Source organism: Vulpes vulpes, chromosome 9 (genome assembly GCF_048418805.1).
Source record: "Vulpes vulpes isolate BD-2025 chromosome 9, VulVul3, whole genome shotgun sequence".
Lineage (NCBI taxonomy): Eukaryota > Metazoa > Chordata > Mammalia > Carnivora > Canidae > Vulpes > Vulpes vulpes.
Window position 1 is genome coordinate 6,780,083 of NC_132788.1, and position 17,514 is coordinate 6,797,596.

The following is a 17,514-nucleotide window of genomic DNA, read 5'->3' on the forward strand; positions in this document are numbered from 1 at the left end:
TTCTTTTAATAACTGTAAGATTTGTTTTTTTAGTAACAAACCTGCTCTCTGGGATAAGGTATAAGAGGCAATAAGTGGACTAGTCTGTGGAATCCAGGATAGGTTTTTAAATCTGTGGGCTGGCTCTGGAAACACCTGTGGATTTTAAGCTTCCATCCGAGCAATCTCTGAAAGCCAATTTGTGGAAATGAACCACAGGGAAGGGCCAGCAGAAAACCCAGCTGGGGGCCCTGGGATGGAGGCAGACTGGCACATAAGACGGGGGAAGAGGAACGCCACGCCTGCCCCCTGCGGCGAGCACGGAGCCCGGAGGCCATCAGGGGCCCAGGAGCTCCAGCAGGGAGGAGGCCAACGGGACAGGGAGGGCGAGGGCCCACCTGTGGATGAGGGCTCCCGCCGCCTGCCCGAACTGGTCCATCTGGGTGGCCTCTTCCTCAGACAGGATCTCCGGGTGCAAAGAGAAAGATGGGGGGCGAGGAAGCTCGCACTTCTGCTTGTCTTCCCAGGACTTCAGGGTGTTCTCAAATGCCTAGGGCACAGGACCGCACTATCACACCGTGCACCGCTCCCTCTCGAGAGGGGCAAGCACATGTCCAACAGCAAACACTGCTGCGACACTAACTGAACAACAGCCAGAAAGGGAGAGCCAGAATTGTTTCACGCTGAGGAGGGGAAGGGTCCTGGAAATTACACCCCTGTTCACTTCATCTCTGTGTCTAACAAAAGTCAGTTCCTAGAATAAAACACTAGAAACTCCAGGCCTTCTTCGAGGAGGCACACAGACGTGCCCGCAGCTAAGCCCTGGGACTGGTCTGCTCTCTCCGGGGCCCCGCAGGCAGCCTTTCTCACTTACCCTATCTCTGGTGAGTGTCTGCGCCCGGTTCTTGTGGATGATGCGAATGTATCCTGGAGGCTGGATCCAGGCTTCTCCGTCCACCTGCACAGGTACGCCCTCATCCCCCAGGATGGAAATCTTCACCGTGCGACACTGAGCAAACATCACAGCCGTTAGCTGTACACCGCGCAGAACCAAGGAGCCTAGAAGGCTGCATCTCAGCACCGTAGGGGCCTTCCTGTCCTACACACCCCTGCACACAGCAGCTGACGTATGGGGTGACACCACGCCTGCCACCAACCACCACCGCAATCAAGGCATCCCTGTCTGGGCCCAGCTTATGAAACCCAAGGGTATGTCCCACCCCAGCCATCCCCAAACCCAGCACTGCATCTGTGAGCACAGTGAGGAGACCTCAGGGGTCAGATACAAGCACAGGGCCCTGCACACATGTAAACACCTCCCAGAACAGGGTAAACCCTGTTAACAATGCACTGTTTCTCTTTTCAACAAAAAATCCTGCTTGAGAGTTAAAATCATAAAATTCAAACACCCCACCCTATATGGGTGCAGACTGAGGCCAGAAGGACTGGGAAGCGTTTGCCTGGGGTCCCAGTGGGCTAGGTTATCAGCCTCCCCGCTCCTTATGCATAAGAACACTGCCCTCCCCAAGCTGTCACCAGAAATAATAAGTACTAGGGGATCCCCCTCCTGCCTCCCCTCTCCAGCGGGGCTGGAGAGCAGCCAGGTGAGACCACACTTTCTCCATGGCTCACTGCTTGGCCTCCATTCTCAAACTCAGGCTGCTGCTGCTGAAGCTGTTGCCATGGGCCAAGTTCAATAGGGCCTGTCTCATCTCATCCCACCTCGACAAGAGGGGGCAGGGGACAGGTGGCACCCACAAAGAAAACCAGAGCAGGGAGCTCAGACAGGATTCACGTTGGCCCCAATTGTGAAAGACTGTTAACTGTCAAATACAGTGGGTGAGGAAGGGCTCTGGGCCCGGAGGCAGGGAGGGCCGAGGGCACTCCTAGAAGATCGCCCATTCTCTTGGGCTCTGTGTAGCAGGAAAGCACTGATGGACACTGGTTCTGGGGCAGGCCCTGCCTCTCCAAACGTGTATGAGCCAGACTGCCTCCCAGGGTCCTCCCACCTGCAGGACCACGGCCAGTACCTGGGCGATTCGGTGATGCTGCAGCTTAATGACACGAGAGACGGCCATCTGCATACTGCCAAACACAGCGACCACCTCCAGGATCTTATCATCAAACGACGGAGCTGCAAAAGTCTGCAAGGACCAGTGTTAAGAGCTGACCTCTGCTCCCAAACTTCCCTGCACACCCCTCTGTGCTCACTTTCTGGGCTGCTGCTCTGCTTAGAGAGAGACAGGGGCACTGCCAGGGGGTGGTGTGTCCTAGCTGAGAAGCAGCTGTGGGGTGGATGTGCTACTGAGGGGTTTTCTAGGAGAGGCCCTAACACCAGCTGCCAGGAATCAAATCTCTGAACTGGACTAGTAGTGTGACCCCAAGCAAGTCACTTAATTTCTCTTGTCCTCGGTCCCCCCATCTGTGGAATAACACTGGTACGCTCTTATGAGGACTGGGGTAATGTGGGCCTGGTGCTTAGAATGGCTCCCAGAGCCTCTCAAGGGTGTAGTTCATGTGAACTATTTTTGTTGGCTATTATGTATGAAGGAAGCCACACCCCTGGTTAAAGGCAATCAATGCCTCCCACAGTTCTTAGCAGAAACTCCAAACTTCTTCCCCAGATTACACAACTGCATGTGGGCTCTAACTTGTCTGCATCCCACCCACTGCGCACCGTGTGAGAGAACTTTTCTCCACACCACATCCTGTCTCACCACTAAGCCTTCTCATACGCTGTTCCAGCAATTCCCTGGAGCAGCCTCTCCCAACCTGCACCCTCCCCTCATCTGACCTGCCAACCCCAAGTCTCCCTTCAGGTCTGTGTAGATGTCTCCCCGAGAAGCCTTCCCAGACTGCCCCACATTGGAGTCGGGCCTGGCTTCTACATCTATACCCCTGACCACATCTGTCCTACTCAGCTTCTCTTCTCGTGAGCAGGGGGACCCTATCTGTCCTGTTCTCCACTGTACCCCCGACTGCCAGCACAAGGAAGGAGTTCTGTCCACACCTCTGCACCACCAACAGAGCCCCAAGAGCTAGAATGCTCCACCGGGGCCTGAAGTGGTGGATACCCACACCCAGCTTGGGCCCATGCCACCCAGGACCCCAGTACGTACGTCATCTTCCTTGGTGCCCCCCCAGAAGTTGGTCCCTCCAGCATAGCTGGGAATGTTGAGGACGGCAATTCCCTGGAGACTGGGGAGTGGGATGGGTCGACCATCACACTGAGCAGTGGAAATCCCGGAAAAAGAAAAAGGGAGAGAGAGAGATGCACAGGATGGACCTGGTCCTCCTTCACTAGAAATCCTGCCTCCTGCCCACTCCTCGCCCAGACTGAGGGAGTCTCCACCCGGCCAGGAGAAGGGCTAACAGGAGGGCAGACGGGCCCCTGCCTGCCGCAGTCACAGGAGACCCCCCCCCCCCCCCCCCCACTCACCTCCAACAGGACCTTCTGCTCCAGGTTCTTGTAGGTTCTGTGTAGCAACTCTTTGGTCCCGAGAACTCCGTACCACATCATGTTCTTGGTCCGACTCCTGTGGGCGGAAAGCAAAGAACACATAGCATCTCAGCTCTGTTTCTACAGAGAACTACAGTCGCTGCTGAGAACTTCAGGAAGGCATCTGATCACACACCGGTCAGATGCAACAAGCACTCCCAGCATGAGGACTTCCCTCGTGACGTGTCTATGAGCTATGCAGAAAGAAATACATCTGCTGATGGAAAATTCTGCTAAAAAATAACACTCCCCAGAAAGTAATTTCCAGACATTACAGAACCTCACAAAAAAACTGATGATGAGCAGCCCGGGTGGCTCAGCGGTTTAGTGCCACCTTCGGCCCAGGGCCTGATCCTGGAAACCGGGGAACAAGTCCTGGATCTGGCTCCTTGCACGGAGCCTGCTTCTCCCTCTACCTACGTCTCTACCTCTCTCTCTCTCTGTGTCTCTCATGAATAAATTAAAAAAACAAAAAATAAACAGATGATTTTTTTTCCAGCTGTAAAATTATGCTTATCACAGAAATTGACAAGTGCAGAAAAGCACAAAGGAATGAATAATCCTCATAATCCCCACATCTGTACGACTGGCAATAAAAAACTTCGCTGTATTCCCTCAACTTTTTCTAGGTATTTGACTTATGGGTACAACAGCCGTCTCCAGTCTCCTGCCTAACTCTGTGCACCCCAGCGGGGTACCTCCCCACCATCGCTGCTCAGCCTCGCCCCTCTGACTGGACCCAGCCAGTTCCCACTCCTGGGCTCTGTGTATTACATGGCACTGGTCCCTTTGCACAACACCTCTTCTCAAACATTTCCAGTTACTTCTTTAGGAAAGACTCATAGATGGGGCGCCTGGGTGGCTCAGCAGTTGAGCATCTGCCTCTGGTTCAGGGTGTGATCCCAGGGTCTTGGGATCGAGTCCTGCATCGGACTCCCTGCAGGGAGCCTGTGTCTCTGCCTCTCTCTCTCTCTCTCTCATGAATAAATAAATAAAATCTTAAAAAAAAAAAAAAAGGATAGACTCATAGAATTGGAATTCCTCTTGGCCTTTTCAAAGCCCTTAATACAAACCCAGGGAGTATCCTATCAGGGTCCCACAGGGTCACACAATAAGAATGTATTGTCTATTGTCCTCCTCACCTATTTTACTGTTAAATTGTATACATTTTAATTACTCTTTCAATTATTCTTAAATGATTCGGACTCACCACCACGTGCTATATAACAGAGATGTCCCTGGGGGCTTCTGAGGCCCCTTCCTCCACTCAAGAGCCCCAGAGCTCAAAGTTTCTTGAATTCTTATACTTGATTTTGTTTTCCCAGAAATTTCCAACCACACAGAACATGGGTGATCACCAGAGCAGCTCCTCAGGTGTGTGACCCCCTCCCACCCAGCTCCCCCAGAGTCACCCCTCCAGGTGATAATGGCACCAAGCAAGCAGGGGCACACAGACCGGACGGAACAGCGAGCGAGTCTGCAGGCTCTCCAGCGAGGGGCCCCTCAACTCCTACGTCAATGGCTGTCTCTGTCCACACTCACACCAGCTTCTCCCTCACTAGTTCTAGAATGTCAAAGCTGAACAGTCTCCTCCTCCAGGAGGGGTGAGGAGGGAGATGCTAACTCCTGCTTCACTTCTCATATTTCCACGGAGACAGAATCTCCACTTCAACCCAGGAGGAAACCTGCCCATTCCTCTCCATCCCCTCCCTAGGCCGGGAGGGCGAGCAGATGTAATTTAGAGGAAGAAACTGAACGTCTCCAGGGACACCCCTCGGGCCTCTCACGTGGCTGTCTTTCTGTGGAGGGCGCCTTCTCCTGGGATTTGTGGGGAGCCAACCAGGCCGCCCAGGTCTGCCTGGTGGTGAGGAACACACAGACCCGCCACCAACGTTGCCAGGGCCTCTCAAGTCTGGCACAGTAACATCTTAGCACACTGTATGTCGCCGGGCCCTTCACAGCATCACCACAGACTGTCGACTCTCCAGAGACTCGGACGAGACCCTTCCAACTGACCACAGTCACTCATTTTCTCATGTGGAATTTGAGAGATGGAACCCTCCTCCAGGCTGCCCTCTTAGACTCCAACTTGCTCCCAGCCACATCTTGTAAAAGCACCTTCCTTCCGACAACAAGACATTTGGGCTTTACATATGCCTTCTGCCTTAGCACTGTGTGCCCTTTACCTCGCTGACTCCAGAAGTCCTCGCTTCCCGGAAGGAGAAGCGAGGAGAGTGCAAAGGGCAGGTGTGCACACAGGCCACCACCTACCTGCACTTCTCTGGGTGCTCATCACGCTTGTTGTTGAAGTCCAGGGAGATCTTCGCATCCAGGCCAATGCCAAAATAATTGTTCATGACGCACTTCTCTGTGTAATACTCTCTGCAAAGGGGGAGTCAGTCCAGTGAGAACAATCCTGGCTCATTTAGCAGCCTCTCAACCTCTAAGCATCTCTCACTGAGGGCAAAACTCATGGCTTGTTCTTCAGGAGCATCTTTATTGACACAGAACTCATCCCACCCAACATAACCATTTAAAATGTAGGACTTGGTGATCTTTAACATACTTGGTCACGTAACCGTCACTACTATCCATTTTAAGACATCTCATCACCCCAAAAGCAAGCCCCCACCCCTTAGCCATCAGTCCCTAAACCCTCCTCAACGCCGGCAACCACGAATCTGCTGTCTCTATGCTGTGCCTATTCTCAAGTTTCATACAAACGGAATCCAGAGTGTGAGCATCATGTTTTTGGGGCTCGTCGGGCTCAGGACCTCATCCCTCCTAATGGCTCCATGGCACTCCGCTGTAGATGTGTGAACACCAGTACACATGCCGGAGTGAACACGGTTTCCCTCCTCCTGGGCGTGGCCCCAGGAGATCATGCTGGGCCTCACGGACACTGGGTTTTGAGGTACCACCAGACTTTCCCAGAGCGGCTGCACCATCTCACACTCCCCACCACGCTCTCAGGCAACATGAAACCTGACAATATCTATGGCACATACACTCACACATCTTCAACCGTGGGTCTCAGAACGTGCCTCAAACACCCCCAGACCTGATCAAAGTCATCTCCAAATGTGAAAACGTCCATCCCAGCCCCCGTAGCAGCCCCTGCCTTCCCCGTGTCCAGACTCATTTTACTCCAGCTTCTCAGCCCATCCCCTCCCCTCCGCAATCATCGTGGCTGCAGGGGTCACACTAGGGCTCTGTAGACCCTCCTCTCCCTCCAGGGCAGCTGGTGTAAAGGAGTCCCTGACCCTCTGCTTGGAGAAAGCAGCAAGGAGGGGACATGCCTGGCATTCCTGGTGGCGGCTCCCACACAAACTGCACAGGGAGTACTGTGTGGGTCAGAACTCTGCCACATTTAGGTTAAGAGGCGTTTGAAGCCTGATTTGAGAAGCAATCACCACACGGACATGTTTTTATGACATGTCTAATCCAAGTGCATAAAAGCTTAGTGAGAGCAAAGCTCAAGTCAAAACTGTTTTCTGAGCAGAAGACCACACGCTGACCAGTATTTATAGGTCCTGGGAAAAGTGAAGGATCTGATCCAGAAAAACAGCTTGGGGACAAGGGAAGGAGAATGGAGAGACTGGGCACAGGGACCTGGGAAGTGGGAGGCGGCCAGGCCCTGGAGGTCCTGGCAGCATGACCATGAGTCTGGGGCCCCCCTGGCCATGGCCCTGGCGCACCACCCTGCATGGACAGAGGACAGCAGCTTGTCTCCCCAGGTGAGTCTCACCCCATGTGGACAAGAGGAAAAGACGATGCCTCCGCTGCCAGGTGTGGGACCTCACCGGTCTCAGGTGAAGGGAACAAAAGAAGTATCTAGTTCAGGAGGCCCTATTGGGTGCTGCTCACGGAAGGCTGCAGCCCCTACTGAGGAAAACAGTGTCAGGAGGGTCAGGACCCAAGCCCAGAAGGGCCAGGGCAACGGGTGAGAGGCGGGCAGACAGCAGTGTCAGGTCCAGGACAAGGACGCTGACGTGTCTAGGCAGGCTAGCATCTGGCAGCAGATGTCTGAACCGAGGCCACTCTGCACACTTCTGGCTCTGCTCTCCAGAACCCCAAGAGTCTGCACAAAGCTGCACATTTCTGTCACCCTCCACCACGCCAGACACACATGGCACGCATTCAACCAACTGCCACCAGCCACACTGCCCAGACCTTGCTACCAGCCAGCAGAAGGGAAACCCTAGAAGACCAGGTTTTCAAAATACCATCTGTTTCCACCATGGCCTGAATAAACTCCACTGACAGAGGCCTCAGTGCCTGAGAAACAGGGCAGAGACATGGCAATGGCCCATAGAGCAGCCTGGGAGCCTTCTTTCCTGCGATCCCAAACCCAAGTATCTCCTAGATTTGGCCCCAGAGCCTAGGACCCTGCAGGGCCAAAAGGGTAGAGCATGGGAAGAAGGGTGTCAGGACGAGGCACCAACGCAGGGCCAGCCAGGGTCCTGGAGAGTGACAAAGAACAAGGCGGGAGCTTCTGAACCCTACGAAAACCTCAGATGTTGAATGATGTTCGGGAGCCACTGACACAAGATGGGGAGCTGGGATGAGCCAGGACAGGCTACTCCCATCACAGAACTTTCCAGCCAGACACTTAGCTGAGGCACCACAGTTTCTAGGTTTTCCTTCTCAGCTAACGAAGCTGGAGGAGGATCTCCTCGTCAATGGTACATGAACTCCTCTGGCCAATTCCAAACCGGCTTTCTGGGCTCCAACATTCTTTAGCAACCCGTGGACCCGCACCTGCTTAACCCCCATACTCACAGGTTTTCCGGTTCAGAGTTAAAGGGATCCGCATTAATTAGTAAGCGACTGATGACAGAACCTCCAGGCAAGGAACCAGACATCCCAGCCCGAACATCTGGAGGGAGGGAACAGGGACAGACTGCAGGTCAGGATTCACTGGATTAGGAGACGCTCACGTCTTCTAGGCTGAGGGACACGTACTCTTTGACATGTTACTGTAATTAAACATCTCTCAATAATGTAGAAACAAATCCAAATGTTGACAATTAAGTGTTTCAGGCCAAAGATGACCACCATAAATCCATATTCATGGAGCAAAAACACACACACTGGGTGGCAGGGACCAACACCTAGAAGATGTGTCAAAGAACAGCTTACAAAGTCAGTTCCATTACAGGTAAGAAGCTCCACCAAACGATCTCTTAGTACAAGTCATCTTAGCATTCAGCCGCACGGCTTTGAGAGGCTAAGTTCAGGAGACGTAAATAGGGAACAGCCCAAGTGACCAGAACCCTCAAGGAATCTGCATTATAATTTGAAAATGTCAAGTCCTGAGCACCAGGGCAGAACTGGAGCCCCGCCAGTCCACCCGTTCAGGGACATGTGTCTCTGATTAAACAAATACAGCTCGTTGGCCTCACTGCCCAAGGGCTTCTGGAACTTTCTTTCTATTCAGCTGAGATTCACCTAGAAGTTGCCCAATCACTTATGGGAGCCGATGGTGTGACGTGCACTCTGCCAGGCCCAGGAGGGCTCAGGAAGTCACCTGAAGCTGCTTAAGGGGCTCCTACTGGCCATCTCAGTCCCAGTGCTAACCCTTCCTCCTGCAGACACAGAGAACTGTTACTGCCCTCTGGAGGGACTGTTACCTCCACCCCTACCTGGGCAAAATGAAAGCAAACATAGGAAGGTGGACTGGCCCAACTCCGTGGCCACTTGTGCCCTCCTACAATCATGCTAGAAACGACAGGATGACTCAACCGGCTCCCCACCACAACCTGCCCACCCCTCCCTCCTCACTCAGGATGACTCCTATTCATCCTTCAGTACCCAGCTCAACTATCGCCTCCTCAATGATGCCTTTCTGGGGCCTCTGGCAGCAATCTGGGGCTGGCTGCCCTTTACAATAAATAAATGCACTTTTCATGCCATAATATCACTTTGAAACCTAGTCTCTGTTTCCCACAGACCTAAATATAAACTCTTGAAGGACAGGAACCGGTTCTCATTCATTCCCACAGACTCAGTGCCAGGCAAAGCAGGAGGCCCCTGACCTCACTAGCTGGCAAGGTAGCACCCCACCTGCACCGGCCCACAGACACACACGGCCAACCTGTGGGGACACTCACTGGAGAACAGGATCTTGGTGTTCAGGGCTGGCAGGCCATCCCGGTTTCCTGACTGGGAAGGAAGAGAGGCAGAACTGCCCAGTGACAGACTTCCTTTGCTTATCAGCTTCTCACATGGGGATTTGGACACTACAAAAACAGAACAGAAACCCGTAAAACCATCCAAAATAGAACATTCCTGAAGCACTGGGAAAGGTCATTAGAGAAACAACTGCTGCTAAGGGCTGAGGGGAGTAGGAAAAGGTCACCAGCCCTGGTCAGCCCCCAGCAGAGGGTACGAGACAAATCAAGAGTCCAGGAGAGAGGAGGTGACCTGGGAAGGGGCCGGAGAGGCAAGTGGGTCTGGACACCCTCTGGAGGCTGGGACAGGGGGGTGGGGCTGACTCCCAGTCACAGTGGGGGCTGTGGGTGCCCATGGAGGGCAGAGTGGAGCTCAGAACAGTAATGATCATGGAGTAAACACTCAGGCAGACACCTCCCAGCGGGTTGCACAGGCTACGAGGAGGGGGCTACACACAGTCGGAAGGTGGTGCCTCTCCACAGCAACAGCCTGGGCTGGGAGCTGTTCCAAAGGGATAAGGAGCCCCAGCGGACAGCCCATAGGGCTAGGTGGTACCATAGCCAAAATGCCGGGTAGCCTGGCCTGCAACCACCTGCACGGGAATGCCTGAGCCCTGCTGCGCCTGGCATGCATGGGCAGGTTCTGGGGAAAGCACACTCTTTCCTATGGGGTCCTGCAGGGACTTCCCCAGACAAGGGGAGGTGGTGCACGGAAACAGGCCATGCATTCGTGACTTTTTATACTAAGAAGTCAAAGCAACTATAAGAAGGGAACCTAAACCTTCCCAGGGCCAGCTTTCTGACTATGGCAAACCCCAGAGGCCTGAGCACTGTGATGCGGTCATCAGGACTGGCTGGTACCTTTGCGGAGGCTCCTGCCCTTGGCAACCCCACAGCTCTCAGTGGGACACACTCTGTCATCCGACTTCAGGTCTTTTTTCTCCTCTGACTCAGAGAGACCTAAGGTGAAGCCCTCCTGTTCTTGGGTCTGGGCGTTCTGTTCGTCAACAGCTGTGCAAGGAAAGAACGACTGCAGTTGAGTGCATGGTGGCGGAGTACACGGATGGCACGTGGCCCAGAGCGGCTGCCCAACATGGGCTCCTCTCCCCATCTCCGTGAACTCTGTTTAGACATCCTCTCAGCTGAGGGCTCACAGCCCAAGGTGGCCACCCTGTCCCCACTGTCCTCTGAGCCATCCAAGAATGTCGGGCTCTGGGCATCTGAGTGGATGGGCTGGGGAGGAGGAGGAGAGCCAAGCGGCTGGAAGACGTGGAGAAGGCGAGTGGACTAAAGGCACATGGGGCCTCCACCTGACCGTCAGCCAGAAGCAGGCCTGGCGCACACACACCAGTGGGGATCACAACCCCTGATTCTCACTGATGGACGAGGAGGCGGGTCTGCTGGGAAGGGTTTGGGGTGAGTGGGAGTGGGATGAAATGGTTTCTGAGAGTCATGAGAGCACACAGATGGAGGACAACACAGCCCGAGGGAGGCTGGATGCCTGAAGTTCACAGGTCACACTGCATTTGCAGCATTCCCTTCAAAGCTTAGAAATCAAGTCTACAAAAAGGAAGCTACCAGCCAGTGAGTCTTTAATCCTACACAGTCCACCCACCCTCTGCCTGCAGGCTCATCATGGAGAGTTGGCAACCTGGCCCCCAGGCCCGGAACACCCTCTACACCGCAGCAAGGGCCCCGCACGGCTCTAACCACCTCCCGCCCAGCCTCCCACCCTTTGACACACAGCAGTGCCCCGTGCCAGCCTCTCTTTCCATCCCACAGCTGATGGCCTCACCCACCACCCCCAGCCAGGGTCCTCTCATAGGGTCCTCCTCTCAGGGTGTCCTCAGAGCTCCTAGTTCCACCTCCAGAGTGAGGTTCTCTTCAGAACACCCCCAGCCCCCGTGCAGCCCCTGTCCCCTCGGCAAGGTCCCTGCACACCCACCGCTAGCACCTGTTTCTGCCAAGCTGCACCCGAGGCCTGGCAGCCGGACAGGTCAGGCCCCTTGCAGGGAGTGGTCCCCCCAAGCAATGACCGGTTCACACCCAGCTGGGGTCCCACCCTGCCCTGCCCTCTGCTTTCTGCTCCCTCTAATCCTTCCATCAGACAAGTGTGGTGAGGAGGGCGGATGTGCCTTGGGGTGTCTGGCTGTGGCCCCAGAGGTGGATTCCTGTTTGTCTGCCACCACGTCTGGGGGGAAAACAGAGTACCCAGTGCTTGCTGAAGAAAGCTACTTGATCGTTAAGAGACCCGTTACCTTTTTCTGTGTGTTCTATGATCTGACGGATGGCTTTCTTCAGGCTGTTGGCTCTGAGCATGAGCTGTTCCCGGGGACGGAATATCTGCGGCCGGGTGGGGCACGCCGACCCCACCGAGCGCTCCCCTGTGGAGCCGCAGCCGCTGCCCGCCCCGTCTCCATCTTCCACCTCCTCGGCAATGGTGGGCGGAGGGGTGGGCAGGGAGGACGAGGCCTGGGACTCATCGTCCAGGGTCTTGAGGAGAGAGTCCAGCTTCTCTTTCAGGACAGAGCACTGGTGGAAAATGAAGGGAATGGGGTGGAGTGCTTCTCCGTCCTACACCCTCCCGCCCAGGAGCCCAGGCACGGACCTTCTTGGCCATGACCTCTGACTCCTCCGAGCTCTCGGTGGTCTTCTCGTAGGCTTTCCCCACCCGAGCCACGAAGTCCTTCACAGTCTCGCAGAGCACTCTGTGGGAGGAAACACGGAAAGACACTTCCAGAGAAAGTTCTGCCTGGGACCCAGGCACCCTGTGAGGTTGACCCCTGGCTCCCCCAAAGCCACCGGGCACTCACTTGGCCGACGAGATCACCACCGAGTGCTGGTCAGAGGTCAGGATTTTGGAAAGATGGGCCGCGACTGAGTCTTCATAGAAGAGAATTTGTTGCACCTACAGTTATCACGAGACAGGGTGGCGTGACTGAAAGGTCCCAGAGAGCTCCTCACCCACTTCCCCTGCCAGCCGGGGCCTCAGCTCACTTCACGCGCCAACCTGAGATCCGCCAGTGCTGGCTGAAAGGTTTCAAATGCTTCACCAAGCTGTGAACAGACAGGTCTTAACAAAAAAGACCGTGTCAATATGGCGCTACTTCAGTCTCACGGCCCGCCCTGCATGTGCCAGGAAGCACAGTCTCTAGTCCTGGCACCTTCCGGCAGCAAGGTCGACAGGCAGGGCTCCTTCACTAAGGTTCCAGTCACAGCGGACCTATTTTTCTTCCTGGTTGAGAGAGGGCCCTGGCCCCTAGGCTCCCGGCGTAAACGAGCCCCTCCCCACTCACCTCCACCTACTGAAATGGGATTACTGTGTGGCCAACACAGGCTCCAGGGCCCGCCACCCAGCCAGTAAAGATCTCAGGCTTTGCACTCTGTGTTCTTTCTCTCTCAAAACATGCAAACCTTTGTTTGCTCATAGGCCAGGTCAAGGCCCAGGCAGACTGGAGCTGGGGATCATCGTTTGCTGACCGCCACCCCAGCCCACTGTCCTGACCCTCCTGACAGGGAGGGAGCCCTCTCTCCGCTCAGCCAGCAGCCAGGTCACCCAGTGGGCATTGAGCACAGCTACGTGCCAGGCACTGCATGAGCAGAGCCAAACCTAGGCCTAGGCCCTGGGGGACCAACAAGTTACAAAAACAATTGTAAAATGAGAAGAACCAAACATTGGACACTGGACCAGCACAGGCTAAGCACAAGGGTGGCAGGATGGAGGGATTCTAGGGGGAGTGGGACCAGAGAGGGAGCCTGGAGGCCACTGGGAACAACGGCAGTAGGGGCAGACCTTGGGAGTGCACAGTGCAAGAGCAGGAAGTCGTAGGAGACCATCGTCACAAGGGACTCCAAGTCCTGGGGTCACCCTGGGAAGCCCCCAGAGGACCCCAAGGCCCACGAGATAGTTGGAATTCACTCGGCTCCCTGCACCTCTGCGGGCCCAACCTCGGGCAGGACGTTTAAGGAGCGGCTCATCAGCGAAGGGCTGGGGAGGTGGCGTGAACGATGCTAGGTGGGGGCGACAGCAGATACCTCAGAGCCCTCACTGAAGTCTTCGGTGCCCGTGGAAGAGGAGGCCTGCCGCGGGAGTTTGGTCTCGTAAGCCATGACGCTCCACCTGCACACATAAAGGCAGCCCTCAGCAAGTCGGCCCAGCCCTGGGCAATCTTACAGTCTGACTTCATCCGTAAGCCCTTTATCTCCACTCTGTGTCCCATAACTTGGCTTCTCACTGAGCTGAGAACAAACGTCACAACCAATAAGGCCCTGCAGGCCCCTGCGGGAGGGTAAAAGGGATCCAATGAATGAACATCTGCTTCTGTGAGCGATGGGTTCCCCTTCTACAGAGTGCCAACGCCCCCCAGCCAGCAGCCAGCTCCCCCAGAGAGGAGCATTTCACAGGCACCAAAGACAGGCACGGACACCTCCCTTAAAGGGAGGGAGAAGACGCGGCAGGGGCAGCCAGAGTGCACTCAAAATCACACTGCCAATCACCACTGCAGGATCCTACCCGAGACCATGAAGCACTTGTCAGTGAGACCGATTTCCCACAGGCATGTGGTTAGTGGGATTCCCTACATCTAGCTCAGAACTAAAAGTAGTTCACTCAAAAAGGATGCCAAAGTATTTTTAAACCTATACAGAACAATCACCCAGAACTTAGCTTCTCCTGGGAACAGAGTATGGGGAAATGGGACCGCTCAGCCTTATGACAAGGACGACTCTGCTGGTGGGGGTCCGCCAGGGGCACCCCTCACCCAAGGCCTCGCCGCCACACTTGAACCACTCAAGGGCAGGTTGCTCACCCATTCTGTTTATTTTTAACTTCTGCAGAATCTGATGAAAAGTTAGAAACTATCAAAAATATCAAATGTCAAAACCTGACCGTGCTCAGGTCCAATATTTTTTTCAACAAACACTAGTTGAATTGACCAAATGAATTAAACTCTCATCCCTCAACACCCCCACAAGGTAGCTGGGATTATTTTTCCCCTCCTGACGAGGAATCTAAGACTCAGTGAGACCGAGGAAAGTGCTCAAGTTCATGCAACTCTCAGTGACAGGGCAGGGATTTACATCTCAGATGCATCTGACTGTCCTGTGTTTCTTTTTTTTTTTTTTTTCTGTGTTTCTTATTGAAGCATAATTAATGTCTAGTGTTATATTAGTTTCAGGCGTATGACACAATGATTCAATAATTCTCAGGTCCAATCTCTACAAACAGCTGCACAGGACTTCTGTCGTCCTGGGAGCCCAGGCCGAGAACACCTGGTCGAGGTGCCCTGCCCTGTGTGGTGCGAGAATGCCCTCCACTCACCGGTCCAGCATCTTGGTGCTGGCTCGTTCCAGCTTTTCTAAGATCTGCGGGAGCTGGGTGTCATCGTCACAGGCTGAGCCCCAGCCTAACACGCGAGCCAGGTCGTTTCCCGTGCCGAGGGGCAGCACTCCCAGCTGGCACTGGCAGGACACAGAGGGAAGACATGGCATTAAACACCCTCCCTGTTAACTGTGACAATAGCCAAGTTCAGCAAGAGGTCTCCTCTAAGACAGGGTGGCTCTCAGAGTCTAGGCAAAGCCCACCAGACAGACGGAGGGTCTTTTAAGCCAAGAGAAGATTCCAGAACTATGCCTGTTTCTCATCTTGACACTTAATCCTCTAGGACCACCCTGATGTAGATTTCCAAAATCTCCTCCCTTCCCATTTTCACTGCTATGGCCACAATCCTGCCCCTTCCTGTGAGTATCTAGGAAGCCCCACCTCTCTGAGTCCCCACCACCTCTCCATCTACTACACCTTATTCACTAATGCCAAGATCATCTTTCAAAAACATCACTAGTGTCATTTCATTCCTGGCTTCTACGTCCATCAGAAACAGGGGCCAGGACATGCACCTAACCTGAGCATGCCCCAGTGCTTGGCCTATAGCCTCCCACCTGACCCTCCCCAGAGCCACAGTGTGTGCTGCTCAGGCCCGGCCCTCCACCTGGAACTCTCATCAGGACAGTTCGGGCTCAGGAAGCTCCCCGATGCTGGATGCCCAAGAACTCAGCCTCCAGCTCTGCCATGCAGCATGTGGAAGCGCTACCAGTCCTCCCCAAGCACAGCACGGCCTGGGACCACCCACCCCAACCACCCTCCCGGGGCCAGCAACTCAGCCAGAAAGCCCCGCCAGCCCGAAGATGAGGACAAGGAAACCCAGCACACCAGTCGGAGAGGACCCGGTGTTGGAGCCTTAAGAAAAGGGGCAGAGAGAGCACTAAAGGCACAACAGTGTTCCTGATGGAGAGGTGACCCACATGCCAAGTCAGGAGACAGGAAGTCAGAGAAGCAGCGACAAAGGAGGAGCCACAGGGGACTCTGATAAACTAAGTTTAAGTGTGGACTTCATCCTAAAGTCAAGGAGCCACCAGAGAACACTCAGCAGAGTGGGTGAGTGAGCAAAACTGCCCATGGGGAACAGCTCCAGTGAGCAGCCTGGACAGAGTCCCCGGGGCAGCTGAGGTATACTCAGCAGCACACAGGACGTGGCCCAGACACTCTGGGGTGGCAGCTAACTGGAAAAGAGGGAAGGCGAGGGAAGGATCCAGAATGATGTCTGGTAGATGATATTTTCAGACTCCGTGGAAAAAAAACACAGGGTGGTGGGGCTGAGTGGGGGGCTCAGGGCCAAAAATGCCAGGCTTGAGGCACTATGGGCACGTAGACAGACCTGGGGCAGCCAGGAAGAAGAAAAACACAGAGAGAGGGTGAGGGTGGGGTCTCAGGGAAGCCGGGCAAGCAGGGGAGTGATCAGGACCAAGTGCGACAGAGAAGCCAAAGGAGAAGAATGCTCGCTGGACTGAGCTGAATGGATGAAAACAAACGACTGGCCTCCCCGCCTTCCTGATCAGTGATGGTGAACTTGTAAATAATCCAGGAAGTCAACAGACTTAAACGAGGGCGCAAGTGTCCTGGCCCACCTCCACCACTAGGGGGCAGTGTGCGCCCGCGCTGAGCAGTTGACAGGCACAGGCCGGTTCAGCCCCGGTTCAGACAGGCGGCTCTCAGCATCATCCCAGAGTCCAGGGCTAAACAGACAAGTCCCCCCACCTACCAAGACCACCCACGCTAGCAGCCGGGAGAGAAGGCTAAGTCTGAAAAACATGCTCAAAGTCAGGTCAAAGATCTGGAAAATGTGTTGAAAGCAAATGACAAACCTAGAAAAATATGACCGACAGGAGTTGGTCCTAATATATAATAATATCCCTAATGTAACAATGATCCTTAGTATGTCTTAAAAAGGTAAATATCCTAATAGAAAACTAGGCCAAAAACATGGACACCTGATTCACCTAAAAATTCATAGTTAACAGAAATGTTTGACTTGATCAGTATTAAATAAGAATCAAACATACCTTTCTCTACCTAGTTGGGCAAAAGAAAGATGATGAGCAACAGACAGTGAAGGGGAAGGGTGTCTCTGCAGCCTCAGGAAGGCACACGGGCACAACCCCCCAGGGCAGGGAGGCGAGCCAACCCGTGCTGCGCGGCTCCGCCCGGCAGAAAACCAGCACAGAGCTCTCCGTTTACTGACGAGGATCACAAGGCAAAACACAGTAACTGGAGAGCCTGGGGAATGTGGGTCTGTGTAAATTAAAACTGCATCATGTCTTATACATATATATATCTTGACCGGAGGTCTGAAAAATAGTTAGCACTGGAGGGTGAGGAACGAGGACGATGGAGCACGGTGGGAAATCAATGAACACTTTTTTGTTTTCCAATCAGGAAAATTTAAGAGAGAGAGAGAGAGAGAGAGAGAGAGAGAGAGACACGAAGTCCAATGAACCCTGTGACTTGACTTTCAAGTCTACGTCTGC

At 54.2% G+C, this 17,514-nt stretch overlaps 1 protein-coding gene across 5 annotated transcripts in view; it reads right to left on the reverse strand.

Annotated features, from left to right (window-relative positions):
• The window catches only part of DGKD (diacylglycerol kinase delta), a 108,937-nt gene that overhangs the window by 13,821 nt on the left and 77,602 nt on the right, over nt 1-17,514 (reverse strand). For 4 of the 5 annotated variants that reach the window (XM_072719134.1, XM_072719135.1, XM_026006227.2 and 1 more), the window contains exons 11-24: nt 14,972-15,111; nt 13,687-13,771; nt 12,465-12,559; nt 12,260-12,359; nt 11,910-12,183; nt 10,513-10,662; nt 9,592-9,720; nt 8,261-8,357; nt 5,750-5,860; nt 3,419-3,515; nt 3,099-3,206; nt 2,010-2,123; nt 854-988; nt 378-529 (exon numbers count right to left, since the gene is read on the reverse strand). In XM_072719134.1, the coding sequence (XP_072575235.1) occupies nt 378-529; nt 854-988; nt 2,010-2,123; nt 3,099-3,206; nt 3,419-3,515; nt 5,750-5,860; nt 8,261-8,357; nt 9,592-9,720; nt 10,513-10,662; nt 11,910-12,183; nt 12,260-12,359; nt 12,465-12,559; nt 13,687-13,771; nt 14,972-15,111 (1,787 nt within the window). The remainder of the gene's footprint in view (nt 1-377; nt 530-853; nt 989-2,009; nt 2,124-3,098; nt 3,207-3,418; nt 3,516-5,749; nt 5,861-8,260; nt 8,358-9,591; nt 9,721-10,512; nt 10,663-11,909; nt 12,184-12,259; nt 12,360-12,464; nt 12,560-13,686; nt 13,772-14,971; nt 15,112-17,514) is intronic. The other variant, XM_072719137.1, reaches the window with a different exon arrangement.